The 16,017-nt window shown below is 41.2% G+C and overlaps 1 protein-coding gene across 11 annotated transcripts in view; it reads right to left on the bottom strand.

Annotated features, from left to right (window-relative positions):
* The window catches only part of FMNL2 (formin like 2), a 316,452-nt gene that overhangs the window by 105,015 nt on the left and 195,420 nt on the right, over window positions 1-16,017 (bottom strand). For all 11 annotated transcript variants that reach the window (XM_046019160.1, XM_046019156.1, XM_046019157.1 and 8 more), the window contains exon 3: window positions 2,845-2,925. In XM_046019160.1, coding sequence (XP_045875116.1) covers window positions 2,845-2,925 — 81 coding nt within the window. The remainder of the gene's footprint in view (window positions 1-2,844; window positions 2,926-16,017) is intronic.

Genomic DNA, 16,017 nt, shown 5'->3' with positions numbered 1-16,017 from the left:
TCGACAACGTACTCAGCATGCTTCGAAACTCTGCAAAGACAAATCACATGCCCGTGGGGAGCTGCGACAAGGAGCAGGTACCACCAATGAGCCGTGTGCACCGGTTCTCTGGCCCTGTCCCATAAAAGGCAGACCTGGGATGAGCCCCCCAGAGGAGGCCCCAAGATCCCCACAATAGGTTTCATTTCACAACCGCACGGCCTGCAGAACACACCCCCTCCTTTCTTCACAGTCCATATGCAGCCTTCTTCCACACTAGGCCTGAGCACACCGTCCCAGATCACAGACCAGGGCCACCCGGTACTCAACGAGGCGACTGCCGTGGAAGAGTCCTGCTCACAAAGATGGCTTATTTAGGATCTTCCTTCCCTGCCCAGGTTTCCGGATTTAAAGCTATTCAGAAGAAAATCTAAACAGAATATACTTGAGAATTTTTTTTTAGAAGACAGCAAATCAAATATCCTCTATCCAGTGTGAACAAATGATAAATGAGTGAGGTATCGAGGACTCCAGACACAGTGAGAGGAAGACGACTCAGCCCGGACAGGCTCCAGCCGAAAGTCTGGATTGGCAATCTTCCCTCTTCACTGCCACACTATAGCTGAGAATCTTAAACTCATTCTAACTGCAAGCCTGCCTTATTCCAAGCAAGATTTCCTTTCTCTAGGCTTGAGCCGAGCAGATCATTTCCTCCTGCCTGCTCCCAACAGAAATCTTGCTCAAGCAGAGGTGGTTAATCCAACATCCATTTTTTTTTCCCCCTTCTCAATTGAACAACTGATCTTGAAAAGCAAGGCACAGACTGAACCAGGCCACTGAGATGAACAAACGCGGTCTGGGGCCAAGATTTCACAAGTGAAGGTCAGCCCAAACAGATATCCTTGTCTTTGTCCTTTATTAAGCTATTTGCAATGGAGCAAAACTAAGCAGCTTATTTGCCTTACATCCTTTGCCTCACTAAGGAATCACTGTTCCCGAAGGGAACCGGAACTGTGCCAGGAGAAAGCGTCCCGTTCTCTCCAAGCATCTCCTCCTTACAGCACTTAGAGACGGACTCTGAGAAGCCTTCTCGGGGAGTTTTCTTATTCTCCCCTTTATCCCAAGAGTCTGTCGAATAGGGAGAGAACTATTCTACAGGGGTGGAATGCACTGTGTATGAGAGGCGCACTCAGTCTGGACACAGACACCAGTGTTCCTGCCTTACTCAGCTGCCCAGGACTGTACCGAAGGCCGGGGTCCGAGCCATCCAGCCCGAGGGTGTGCACGCTGCAGGGATTTCTGGGAATATCTCTGAAGTAGAATCTTGCTGCTCCTTTAAAGCAGAACGGCCCCCAAAGCCTCCTGTTTTTTTTCTGGGTTGTGTTTTGGGGGAGGGTGCCTTCATTTGACCCTCTGTCAGCTGATGACATTGAAGGCGGCTCTAGCCGTGGGGAAGGAGGTGAGAAAATGGTGAGTAAGAATTAGGCAGTGGTCTCATTTAGGGGGCCAGACAGAAGCTCTTTAAAGCAAAGAAACATGTGTGGGCCATATTTGGGGGCGGGGGGGTGGTGGAGATCATGGTACTTTGACAGGTACATTCTCAGAAGAGGCGGCGGCATCACAGTCCGACGCCAAAGTTTACAGCCCGATGTCATCATCATCCAGACGGTATTTCTTCTGCCGGTCTCGTGTCAGGCACAGAAACGTCCAAAAGGAAGGAATAGTTGTTCTCATTTACTTGATTATTTTTTTGGATGGAGGGGTGGGCAGTGAGTCAGGGGTGGGGGACGCAGAGGGATATTTGGAGTAAAAGCAGAAGCTAAAGAAAAAGATTTTTATAAAAAAATCACGAGAGCTCTGGAGACAGCGGGAAACTAGGAAAAGTGCGCCTTTCTTCTCTCATGAGTCACACCCCAAAACAACAGAGGGAATTCAGCTCTCTTTATTTCTGCTGCAGCCTGGAAAGCTGGAGTCGTGGGAGGTCAACCCCAAAACAAGTGCTCTCTGGTGAAGAGTGCCCGTACCCATCCTGAGCAAGGACAGCTCGGTGCGGAGACAGCCCAGGACTGAGCCCAGCCCCCGGGGCTGTGCCAGGCTACATGCTTTACCACAAGGCATCGGTTTAAACCAATTGTGTGGCTGCACAAAGCACAGCCTGTTTGTAAAAGGAGAAAGTCAGTTGAGAAGGGAATCAGCTATTCTTTCCTTACCTTCTCGGGGCCGGGGGCAGGGTGAGGCCGGGGGAAGCGGCTAATAGCATCAACACAGGATGTGAGCGCACAGCTGGGATGACAAAGCCCGAGTGATTTTTCAAGGCCTCTGGAAATGCACCAAGGCATGAAAGACAAGTATTCCCTTCACTAAGGCTGCTTTTTCCAGGGGCCTGAACACCTCTGGGCTGGACTCACTGCCCTGTGTAATTGGAAATGGCAGTGACTCACTACCCATCAGAGGTACGTGACTCCCGCCTCGGGAAAGCACTCTCAAACACATCCTTGCACGAGAAGGATGGCTTTCTTCTTTCTTTTTTTTTTTTTAAAGATTTTATTTATTTATTTGACAGAGAGAGATCACAAGTAGGCAGAGAGGCAGGCAGAGAGAGTGAGAGGGAAGCAGGCTCCCCACCGAGCAGAGAGCCCAATGCGGGACTCGATCCCAGGACCCTGAGATCATGACCTGAGCCGAAGGCAGCAGCTTAAACCACTGAGCCACCCAGGCGCCCTCTTCTTTATTTCTCATGGTGTCTGTCTCCCAAGACTGGTTTCCTGGAGGTTCCCACAGAGGCGACAGTGCAGAGGAAGGAAGGTTCCCTCCAGGGCACACTCACGAGGAAGTGACAACAGGAGTGAAAACAATCTCTCTTACCTTCCTGGTTACAGCTGGGTCCAGATAGCCCTTGAGCTTTTGAATGTATGTGTGGGGAGGATTCTTCACCTGGAATCGTTCCTGCAGGAAGCACAAAAGTAAAAAGCATGAAGTCACGGAGGCATGAGCGTCGGCCACACTCCAATAGGTCATTATGGCTGACCCACGGCTGACACCCACCCACCACAAGAGTGTGGCCCTGCAGATCATCTTTATGTATCTGCATGGCTTGGGCAGCGTTTTGAATTTTTATAGTGAATGATACAATCCTCATTTTGCAGAGGAGAAAAGCAAAGCTCCAAGAAATTCACCACTTCCCTAAGATGATGCAGTTAGTCAGCGGTACAAATGGGTTTGTCTGCCCTGCTCTGGGCTCTGGGGTCTATCCCACGGTGTCCACGGGGCTCGGCGGCCCTCACTCCAGGGACAGGGCTCTACCCAGCCCGCATCTGCGGCCCCTTTCAGCAGGTCTTCAGTCCATTGTATAGTCTACGGGCCATCTTCATGGGCAAATCCTTTCCTTTGGAATAGAAATCTTCAAAAATACCAAAACCTTCACTCAAACTGGCTAAAGGCCGTTTGTTTCAAAAACGAGTAATGAGTCTCCTGCTAAGAGATGAATGAGCGTATGCCTCTCTGCAGAAGTACCAATGCACGGATGTGATCATGAACGCGTAAATGCGGCAGTCCCAAAGCAGAAGACCCAGAGATGTTTTTAACAAAGGTACAGTCATTGAATTAAGCTTATGAAGCCAGAATATATATCCCAAGGTGGTATGGGAATGGAGATCTGGGGTGGGACCAGACAGTCTGCATCACTAACAAGTTTTATGCTAAGGCTGTGCACGGAGACACCGCACTTGGGAGAAACTCATGCCCACGTGTGTCAGCTTTTATAGACCACAATGTCCAAAGCAGCCTAAGAAGCAGTAGCAAAAAACTGGGTACATGCCCACAAACTATAAAATGGCTAAGTGCTCGTATTATGTTCATACAATGGTACATATTCCGACGAAAACCAACAAACTGTACTACATGCTCCCATATGGACAGATCTGATAAACCTGATGTTGAGCCAAAACAAATGTGATTTCATTTCTATGGATTCACAGGATGGGCAAAATTAAACTTTAATGCTTGGGACACAAACATAAGCTGTTTTATTTGCTGATACACACATATATGTCTAGGGAGTGGGGAAAGAGAGGATTAGCATTAAAATCACAGGGGACTGAGAAGGGGGAAGGAAAAGCCCAGTGATCCCAAGGGGCTCCAAGGTTCTATTTCTTCATCATGTAGTAGTCACACAGGCACTGGCTTTACCCTACTTAGGATGCTCTTCTTAGGTTTCACACCTTTTTCCAGACCTGTGCTATCTTTCACACACATACAAGTTTAAATGAATCAGCTCTAAAAGGAAAAACTAAGATTCATCATGAAATTAAAACCATTCTTAGGGTCTCTTCTACCCACAACCTGAAAAGACGCTTTTCTAGTAATTCTTTCTAACCTGAGTATTGCTTATGCCACAAGGGAGTTTTGGAGTATTTTGCAACGCTGACAACTAGCCAACATGTTCAAGTATGTGTTTATCCTCTACAAACTTGTATTTCTCCAACACAGGGAACCACAACATCCTTCCTGGTCCACTCAAGTCTTGCTTGCTTACAGCTTTAGAAAGGCTGAAAAATCATCTCATTATTATAAAAAAGATCATTTATTAGAGAAAACATGTTTTGCTGTTTAAAATGCTTTAATAATTAAGGGACTTACAGTAAGACACTTGTCCATATTTTCCCTTTATTTAAAAATGATGAGGAAGTTCACAGTATATAAACTGAATCTCAACAGAGCCATTAACAAAAAGATTAACATATTATTTCTAATTTTTAAAGATTTCAATATTTATTTGAGTTAAGAGAGAAACGAGAACATAAGCAGGGAAGAGAGAAGCAGCAGCAGGTTTCCTGCTGAGCAGGGAGACCAAGGCAGGGCTGATCCCAGGACCCTGGGATTGTGACCTCAGGCAGACCCTTAACTGACTAAGCCACCCACATGCCCCAGCATATTATTTCTAATTATTCCCCCAAGTTTTGTGAGCAATTTCTAAATAACAATTCATAAATGTTTGACATTCCTAATGCTATCAAATGGTCTATGTATAAAGCCTCCCCCCACTTTTATTTTGAATCACCATGACTTCACTAAGGAACCAGATAGGATCCAACTGCCAAAGTGCTTTAGCAATATCCCAGCTGAAGGCTAAAATAACCACAAAAAACTCCAAAAAAATGAACTGATAAGCTATCTAGAAGCCAGTTATTATTTCCAACCTTGTGTATGACAATAAGGAATGCCAGAGATATTAGAATATCAAGAAAACTTATACTTTTTGAAAGCATAATCCTATTAACTATATTTAAAATTCCTACGACCAGGGACAACCCAAACTGTGCTCCCTTCCACCACAGCAAACTTCTACCTCGTAAAGGTCCCTCACACATGAAACTCAATGAATTTTTTTTTAAGATTTTATTTATTTATTTGACAGAGAGACAGAGAGAGAGCATGAGAGGGAAGAAGATCAGAGGGAGAAGCAGACTCCCTGCTGAGTATGGAGCCCGATGTGGGACTTGATTCCAGCACTCTGGGATCATGACTTGAGCCGAAGGCAGTCATTTAACCAACTGAGCCACCCAGGCGCCCTGAAACTCACTGAATTTTAACTCTGGCTAACACAGTAGTTATTTGAGGACCCAAATTTGAATCTGTGGATGGTTGCTCAAAGATGCCTAACGATTGTTGTTAAGGTAATGTCTTCACAACAGAAGAGCTGTATTTATTATAATAACGAAATCTGGGGCACCTGAGTGGCTCTGTTGGTTGAGCGTCTAACTTGTTTTGGCTCAGGTCACAATCTCAGTGTTGTGAGATAGAGCCCCATAATAGGCTCCACTCTGGAGCTGAAGATACTGTCTCCTTCTCCCACTGTCCCCTCCCACCACGTGCCCCCACCTCAAAAAAAATAAAGTAAAATAATGAAATCTGGTTGACTAGCATATATAACATGTTGGCATTCACACAATTAGTGAATCCCATTTTTGACCATCAACAAATGCATCTTTCTCCATTTCCTACTCAAGATTGTCGTGACCCAGGGGGCTTTCTCAAATATAAACATTCTTTGGTCCTTAATGTACTTCCTTTTAATTATTCCCCTGAAATTATGGATGAAATCTACAATTCATACATACTTTTTCAAATGTGCTTACAAAAATTTGCTGTTGTTTTAGTCACATTTTTCACTTGTCTGAATAATACACTAACGTGTTTCCAAAAACAGAACATGAAGAAGCCTGATGCTTCACAACACAGTAAGTCTACATTATGTCTACTGCTCAGAAAGCTCAGCTTACATCCAGGGATTTAAGTGAAACTTGGAGAAAGAATACAAAAGATCCAGTCATTTCCCTAAAACTTGGGGCTGTTCGTCTAACCTCAAAAGGAGCTACTGTTTATAAATTCAGCATCTGGCTCACCAAAACTTTTCTTTCTGTGTCTTCAATACGGCCATTTGGACAACAGAAACATTTGGGAGAGTACACTGGAGAATGTCAGCACCTTGCCAGAACACATTTACTCTAAAGGACTTTGGAAGGATTACTGGCATATTTATTTAAATTAACAATTTCTTCTTCTCTATTAGAATTTTAGACTTCGCACTGAAACTCGTAAATGCCTTGGATGACCGTTTTCCATTATCCTCACTTCCCGATCTGCTAGATCCCACGGGCTGTTTTCATAACCAGTTACGTGCTTGCTCAACATCACTGATGTGAGCAGCTTAATTAAATGAAGTCCTCAACTTGAGTCCCATTATATAGAAGAATTATTCTTAGGGATAAAAAATATGCTCTAAAAAACATGGTGACTTATCAATGTGAATTTATATCATTTGGAAGAACTTTTGACATACAAGTTTCTTCTAAACGTCTCATCATTCAGCATCCCATCACCCTACCCTCTTGGCATTTATCTCTCTTTAATTTTTTTAAAGATTTATTTTTGCGAGAGAGAGAGAGCAAGCGCAAGCAAGCAAGCATGAGTTGGGGAGGAGGTGCAGAGGGAGAAGCAGACCCCCACCAAGTGGGAAGCCTGATGCGGGACTCAATCCCAGAACCCTGGGATCATGATCTGAACTGAAGGCAGATGCTTAACTGACTGAGCCACCCAGGCACCCCTGCCATCTATCTCTTTGTGATCAAACTTTCCTCACGGCATGTTTCTGGATGGAAATGACAATCGCTCTGGGGTTTTTAATCCTTCTCCATAAACATACAAAGCAAAGAACCCCAAGTTATTTCTTCACATCCAGGATACTAGGCCACAAACTACACTGGGTTAGGTATGGGATGGAACAAATCTAGGATCACAGACTCTTTTCTCTCAAGGAAAGGCAACTGCCACATGCAGCACCTCATCTGGATGTGTCTGTAGTCTTGGAAGCTTGACTACCCTACATATGGACCTCGCCTCCACATGGACCCTGAGAGCTTGTTTTGAGGCTTCAGCAAAGGGAGTGCAGCCACCATAAGCACCTCATGGAAGAAAGGTACTCCTTTATCAGGAAGGTCCTCCACTTAGAGAGCACAACTTATGGAGGGACACACGAGGTAAATATAAGGGATCAATGGAGTGACCAAGTCACCCTCCCAATCAATAATCAGAGAATCTTCATTAAGCTGCTATGTCAATTGCCAGTATTTCATTTTAATGAATTAGACACTTAGCAGTTAATTTCTCTAGTAATGATCTGAAAGTTTCTTCTCACTGTTAAATAATGACTTCATTAAGACCAGCCCAAGAACACAATCACCTTTCCACCTGGACAGCACTTTTTGTTTTTCAAGCGTTATTCACTTGTCTTTGAGTGGTACTTTATAGTTTACTGTACTCTCTAGACCTCTCAGCTCACTCAAGTCTCTCTCGGGCAAGTAGATACCACTTCCATTTTACAGATGGGAGAAATCCAGTTCAGAGATGAAATGACTTGCCTTAAATCAGATACATACACATCAGATCAAAGATTCAGACTCAAGCTTTCCGACTCTGAACCTTGTTCTTTCTACGACACCATAATAAGTGTGTTCATCTTCCTTCTGATAGAATAAAAGCTCTTAAAAGGGTAGAAACATGTTCTATTTTTCTTTGAGTTCCGGTACACAGAGAGGAACACTTGGCACGCAGTCCTTAATAACATTCAAGGAATTAAACTTCTTCTAGATGCCATAGACAAGTCACAGTGCTCATAAATTACGGGTAAGTTTTTCAAGTTTAAAAGCAAGCAGATTGTCAGTGCTGTCCAGGGCATACATATGTGCCCAACATAAATTAGCCAAACTCATGTCATAGCTAAAGGACATTTGCTGATAAGCCTGGCTGGTCTCTCTCCTGGCTCTGCAACTGCCTAGTGACATTCACAATGCCACACTTCTCACTACCTCAGTCTATTAAGGCTTAGGCTAGTGCAGCTTGCCCCTCTCTTTGCTGGCTACCACACAGAGGTCTGTCCTGCAGGTAAGGAAAAGACAAAACATTTACTGGATTCCACTAATGACAAGGGTTCAAGTCTACTGCAGCCCAAGTTGGAAAACCAAGCCATTTTTAAAGGAACTCAAAGAAGCAGCTGGGACAGCAATATACTAGGTTAACTCCTAAGTTAACTCATGAGCTCATGAACTCATCAGCTGTGCTGCAACATGGACTTTCTCTGCAGACAGGCGGCAGTCTTAGGTTCTAAGCAATTCAACTGTTTCTTTGGAGCCTTCTTCCATGCCCTCCTTCCCCCACCTAAATCTAATAAAGTTTGCCACTGAAAGCCTTTCCGCATAAAGGTTGGGAATTGGGCACTCCACTCATCCAGCAAAAGCATTTCTGATCCTTTGAATGCTCTCAATCCATGTGTATAATTACATGAGAAATTATTTGAGGTTAATTTGGTGTCAGCTGGACTCAGGACAAAAGCACGTTACAAGCATTTCCGCTCCATAAACTGTATTTGGAGAAGCAGCTCCAAAATCAAACAGAATTTCAAGCATTTATCTTATACCTTAATATTCTGAGGTGAAATTCTTAAAATTCTGAAATTATAGTAAGACACCTGAACATCCCAGAAATCTCTGGGAAATGAATGGCTCATGGAGGGACGCGCTGACTGCTGGGTTTCTCCCCCTGCTGGGAACTGTCACAGGGTCATTGGCGCTAGTTCAGTAGTGTATCAGCAGAGCTACCAAAATTGCTGAAACACCCTTAGGGATGAATTAGATGTACCCATCATTATGCCATTACTAATGTTTTATTATTCTGCCCCTGCAATCATTTTTAGATAGTGAAAATTCTAAGGACTTTGCTCTTGTGCATATAAGCTTGCTACACTTGATTTTTCTTCCTAGAAGCTGCAAATAGCTGGGCTTCATTTCCCAAGGCTGAGTCAGCAAACTGTGGTCTCTAAGTGAGCCATAATTACAACCAGTATCGTTGCCTTTAGCGCGTACTAATTTGCAGCATTAGCTTGGTGCTAAATGCTCTTCAGAGCTCCGCTGACAGGAATAACCCAAGTCCTCAAGGGGTTTACCCTCTAAAAGGGATAATGCTAACACAAGTGCATAGGGAGAATAGCATACAAAAATAAAATACCACATGAATATTATATATAGACAGAAATGAGTTACATAGTTCAGCCAAGAAATAGTGCATATCGGTATGTGGGGGAAGGGGCAGGGAGGACGGAGGGGTGGGGGAGAGCACCAAGGCTCCTAAGCAAGAGAGACTAAGGTAACCATAACGTCTCAGCTCTCAAAGGGCCAACAATTTATACAAATGAGAACAACATCTACACAAATAGATCTAGACTCCCCAAGAAATTGAGAGTACCAGAGTCACAAGGAAATGCATATTTCATGTTTCCCCCTAAAAAGGCAAAAACAAATGCTGGAACTTCAGAAAGGCTGTCAGACTCTCCCACCTACAGAAAGTATGGGTATGAAGGAAGAGGACAATGTAGAGCAAATGAGGAAGAATTATTAAGACTCTAGCTACTTAAAATAATAGACGGCCAAGAAAGCAAGTTCAGATGAGAGTCCAATTTTGTCTAACCACTACCAGAGCCAGCGAATACCAGCTGCGCGTGACCAAGAGGGTCCCTGTGGTTATTATTGGATGAAAAACAAACATCTTCCTAAACAAGCCCCTGCCTTTGAACACCTTAAATCTTGCTGTCACAAGTGGGTCTCTATTTCCAGGCACTAGCCTGAAAAATACTAAGGTTAAAAAAATCTTTTTGAACATTTTATTATTTCATTCATCCAGAACATATCAGGCAAGACACTGCATTAAAAAGGCACAAAATGAAACAAATTCATTCTAAAGCATTAAATCTGATCTGTGAGACCCAAAAGACATCGCTGTAATACAATGCTGAGTACTATAAGAGCCACATGTGATCCTCTGGAAGTTCAAAGAAAGGTAAGGTTCTTTCCAACAGAGAAGATCAAAGGAACTTCCCTGGAGAAAGTGGTTTTTGAATTGAGTTTTAAAGGGCAGGCAGTGTACAGATATCCTGGGTGGGTGTGAGGGGCAGGAGACAGAGGAGTTTTCCAGCTGGGAAACATGGGAACAAAGGTGGAGAAGCATGAAGAATGTGCTACTAACTTCAGTGGGTTTAGCTGGGTTCCAGTAATACATTTTAAGAAAAACAATGGCATAAGAATCTAATGGGTACCTTGGAACAGACAATGGTGGCTATAAATAATAAGCTAATAGGTATAAGAAAGAGAACAGCAAGTTAATAAGGAGTTTTGAACAGTGGAGGAACATACGATGAATACCGTGTAACACTCCCTTCTCCATCCCCAACTTTAAAAGCTGGCCATTTCTGTGCTAGACTGGACTTGAAAAATCAGCATGTTAGATTCATTCCACAGTCATAGTTTCTTGGAGAGTTTTGAAGCATTCTTCAGCTCTGAATATGAAATCATTTTCCTGGTCGGAGAGGACAACTTTCCAAGTGTTCCATTACAGCTCTCAGACTGAAAATAACTTTTGATGAGACTTGTCCAAATAATTTCCTTTATTTAGACTAGCAAAAGTTTCTTCTAGTTCAACAGGTCTTTCCTCAACAAAACATCCCAAAAGTCTCTCCCAAATATATAATTAATTGGGTTTATTCAATCCTATCACAGTTCATCATTTTTTTCCAACTTAAAAATGGTTTTAATTGAATTTGTTAGGAAAGAAATTCATGCTTTTAATAAAGTTTATTATCGCATGTTGTCCTAAGCAAAGACTGAACCACGACTGTGCTTGACATGTAGCAATGTTCAGTAAGTAGGGTTGTTGTTGCTATTAACGATCTAAAGACTGGGTAGAGTGATGGAAGGCTGGATATATACTGGAAAGCCTTTACTATCATCTTCAAATCATCATTCTCTCCCCTCATGAGCCAAAGCTTTCCCTTCTTTTAGCCTGGCATTTCTTAAAATATATACTACAGGGGCGCCTGGGTGGCTCAGTGGGTTAAAGCCTCTGCCTTCAGCTCGGGTCATGATCCCAGGGCCCTGGGATCTGAGCCCCGCATCGGGCTCTCCGCTCAGCAGGGAGCCTGCTTCCTCCTCTCTCCCTGCCTGCCTCTCTGCCTACTTGAGATCTCTGTCTGTCAAATAAATAAATAAAATCTTTAAAAAAATATATATATATATATATACTACAAAAAACCAGCATCTAAAGCCATTGAAGATGCTTGTTAAATTGCAAACACTTTTCTGACTCAATTTGCCAAACACTCAAAAATCCACATTTTCTTAAATTCCCCAAGTAGGTCCTTCTGTACACTAACACTAATTAATCACTGCTTTAGAGTGCAATTCCTACTTTGCATTACTAAATCCCTCTTGGTCTACAAAGACAATGTGCATATTGCTGTTAGGCAAAGACTTCAAAACATTTTCAGTTATATTTAAAGATACAGACTTACATTATAAAACTATAGGTACAATCTACAATTTCATGAAAAGTTTACAAAATCCCTGGGGAGGACTATTCCTCTAAAAAATGCAAGGGGTACAAACAAGCCTCACTGTTTCTTCGTCTGAAAAAGGAGAATACGAAAACCTTTTCCCCCCACATACTACATATTCCAGAAACCTAACTTAAGGATGCCTTCCCAAACAAGATTAACATACTGAAAATCTTTTAAAAGTCTCCAGAGTTAACCATGTATCATACAAATAAAACATGGGGGAGGAAAAGAAAAATAAATAACAAAGTCCTGATCCTGATTGGGGGGGGAGCAGCAGCAGCCTTTGATGTCTTGCAGAAACCATTAGGTATTTCAAGATTTAGATAAGAGTACTAGTATTTTTCAATCACTCTAAAATTTCAAAGAATGGCAAACATTTTAATTACTATTTTTAAAAATATTTTTAAAGTTTTTATTTGAATTCCAGTTAGCATACGGTGTAATATTAGTTTCAGGTGTACAATTTAGTGATTCCTCCTTAATCCCCATCACCTATTTCACCCATCCCCCTACCCACCCCGCCTCTGGTAACCATCAGTGTTCTTTATAGTTAAGAGTCTGTTTCTTGGTTTGCCTCCCTCTTTTTTTCTCCCCCTTTGCTTGTTTTTTATTTTTTTTTAAAGATTTTACTTATTTATCTGATAGAGAGAGGAAAAGAACCACAAGCATGGAGAGAGGAAGAGGGAGAAGTAGGCTCCCTGCTCAGCCTGACACGAGGCTCGATCCTATGGGATCAAGACCTGAGCCGAACGAAGGCAGACACTTAACAGACTGAGCCACCCAGGAGCCTGTTTTCTTTCTTAAATTCTATATATGAGTGAAATCCTATGGTATCTGTCTTTCTCTGATTTTGTTTAGCATAATGCATTCTAGCTCCATCCATGTCATTGCAAATGGCAAGATTTCATTCTTTTTCTCCACTGAGTAATATTTCATTTTATTTATATACCACACCTTCTTTATCTAAGAATAGCAAACTTATGTTCCAGATTTCTGCCTATAGTTATACCAATTAGATTCTCTGAAATTTCATGTGTCCCAATTCCAACAGCGTGCAACCACATGGTTACAGAGTTACAGGGTCCTGAGAATCTCAAGGGGTGCTTGCGGCAGTGAATGAACTGTAATATTTGCAAAGGGTAGAACTTATGGCAGGAAACCCTCTAAATAGGTGGCACTGAAAGAGGTGGAGAAGGAAACTGCCTTCCACTAAAGTCAATGTGTGTTTGACACATGCAAGGAAAGCATCCTTATGAATAGTATATAAAGGCTGAAAATCAGGAGTAAAGTCATTAGGTCTTAATCATGCTCTTGCCACCTGCTTTCATTTACCTTAGGCAGAGACTTAAACCTAAGAATTAAGCTCAGAATACTAAACTTCAAAATTTACCCATGACTACTGTTTATAGTCAGAAGCCTTTAAGATAGTGTTCAATTATGGAGCTTGGTTTTGAAAATGCAGCGACATACTATAAGCTACCTTCTTCCATATGGGTGTCAGTGAAGCAGTAGGAGATTGTTTAAAAACAGTATTTCTCCAGGAAAAACCAGTAAACTTATTTTCTAAATATATCACTTAAAATAGCATTGAAGATCATGATATACGTAGAGATAAATCTAAGAAAATACATGCAAGACCTGTACACTGAAAACTTCAAAATATTCCTGTGAGATATTAAAGACTTAAATAAATAGCAATGCTCTGTTCATCATTCAGAAGAATCAATGCTATTAAAATGTTTGTTCTCTTGACATTCATCTACAAAGTCAACGCAACTTCAGTCAAAATCCTGGAGGGTTTTTCTTAGGAACTCACAAGTTGATTGTAAAATTTATATAAAAACGCAAAGGAATTACAGTAACAAAAATAATTTTCCAAAAAACAAAGTTCGAGAATTCACAACAGTAATCAAAACCGCCATATCGACAACAGGTAGAAATAAAGAACACTGGAACAAAACAGAGAGTACAAAAATAGAACCATACACATATGCCAATTGGTTTTTCGAAGAGACCAAGGTAATTCATGAAAAAAGAACAGTCTATACAACAAATGGTACTAATGGATATGCATATGGTGTGGGGGGGGGGGCGACAGTGAATCTGCAGCCTTAACTTATCCCATGTACCAAAATTCACTCAAAATAAATCACACACATAACATACAATCAAACTTAAAATTTCTAGAAGAAAACGTGGAAATGATAACCTTCGTGACCTGAGTTTGGACAAGGTTCCTTAGACAAGCCACAAAATACTTGAACCACTTAAAAAAATAAAAGATATCTAAATCCAACTTCATCAGAAAACTTTTTTCATCTTTAAAAAATACTTTATGAGTATGAAAATTGTCAAAACACAAATTCAAGAATATTTGCAAGATACACATCTGATAAAGATTTGTATCCAATACACATTTTTAAAACAATACAATTCAATAACAAAACAATCCAACTTTTAAAAATAGGCAAAAGATTTGAACAGATCCTTCAACAAAGATACACAAATAACAAACGTATAACAAACAAGCATATAAAAAGATGTTCAATGTCGTTAGGGAAATGCAAATTAAAACCAAAGAGAGATACCACTACATATCCACAAAAATGAGTGGAATTAATGAGACTGAAAATACCCAAGTGTTTGTAAAGAATCTGGAAGAATTGGAACTCTATTGCATTGCTGGAGGGAATGCAAAATGGTAGAACCACTTTAGAAAACACAATTGGTGAACTTTACTATATGTAAATCATACCTCAGTCAAGAAGATCAAAAAACAGTATCTCAAAGTAATTTCTTTAAATTCATTTTACTTATTTGATGCTGAGCAGAGCTTTCTTCTTAAAAAGTTTGTGATATTTTGTTTGTTCCACTTGCCCAAATTAGAAAGAAATCACAAGCCAAATATATAGCCAACTTCGTCAGCCAACATTTTTGAAAGAAATAAAGCACTCCAAGGGGGTCCTGTAAACCTTTTAGTTTCATTATTTCCAAAACATTTATGTCATAAATTATTCATAAAGAATTAAAAATTCTGAAATTTGGGTCAGTTTTTTCACACAGCTCTAAATGTACCTCCATACTTCAAACCATTACTCTATCTTCACTGTCATTTCATGAGATTTGATTAATCCACCATCTTCATCCAGCCCTCCCTATCGCCCCACACCCAACATATATCCCAGTTTCCTAGACACAGTATTTACCTTTGAAGATATAAAAACAAAAACAATGTGTGCTAACAACCTGAAAACTGAATCTTAAAACCAAGCTTATATTGGCTATTTTATGGTTTGTCCTCAGATCTTCCATAATTTTCAGTTTTAGTGTAACTAACACACACACACACACACACACACACACACACACCCTTCTATAATCAACATCATGTCTTTATTTGCATCCTCAGATCACAAGATTAAGCCAATAACAGTTTCAACCTATGATCACATGGTCAAAACTTATCATTAGATCGAGCTCTGACAAGACCTGACTAGACTGGGCTGAGTGGGAGGCAGAAACAGGTCCTTTGAAACTGGTCATTGCTGGATGTGACAGAGATACAGAGACACAATAGCCCGTCTATGACAAGTGTTCACTCCACAGAGTTTTAGGTGGGACTTGAGAAGTTATATCTGAAACGATGAGCACATACATCAATAGCCAAGTAGTTGTGTCAAAATTCTTGTGAAGAGAACTGGTACCAGCTTCCAGGATAACCAGCATCTGCATAATGATGGTATTTCTAGAACCCAAAGATGCTGCTGCAAGCCACGGTCTAGTCCACCACGTGGATATAGAATACATGCAGTCTCTGTCCCTAAACACAGCTCTCCTTTCCCTACAAAACCTGAACCATATTTCTAACTCATTTTTTTCCTTAACTCCCTGAACCCCCAGCACCTACGATCTAATGAGAAATCAAACCAATTTATATTTCTGCTATTTCAGTGAAATCATCCAAATGCTGTTTTACTATTATCACAGAGATAAAGACCCAACAGACACCTTAATTCCCCCAATGACTTAAAAAAAAATAAGTTCTTTTAAAACACTTGTGTGAAAGTTCAAGATCTGCCATGAATGCTACAGATCAG

This window comes from Meles meles, chromosome 9, assembly GCF_922984935.1.
Source record: "Meles meles chromosome 9, mMelMel3.1 paternal haplotype, whole genome shotgun sequence".
Lineage (NCBI taxonomy): Eukaryota > Metazoa > Chordata > Mammalia > Carnivora > Mustelidae > Meles > Meles meles.
The sequence above is the reverse complement of the archived record's forward strand: the minus strand, read 5'-3'. Positions and strand labels throughout refer to the sequence as shown.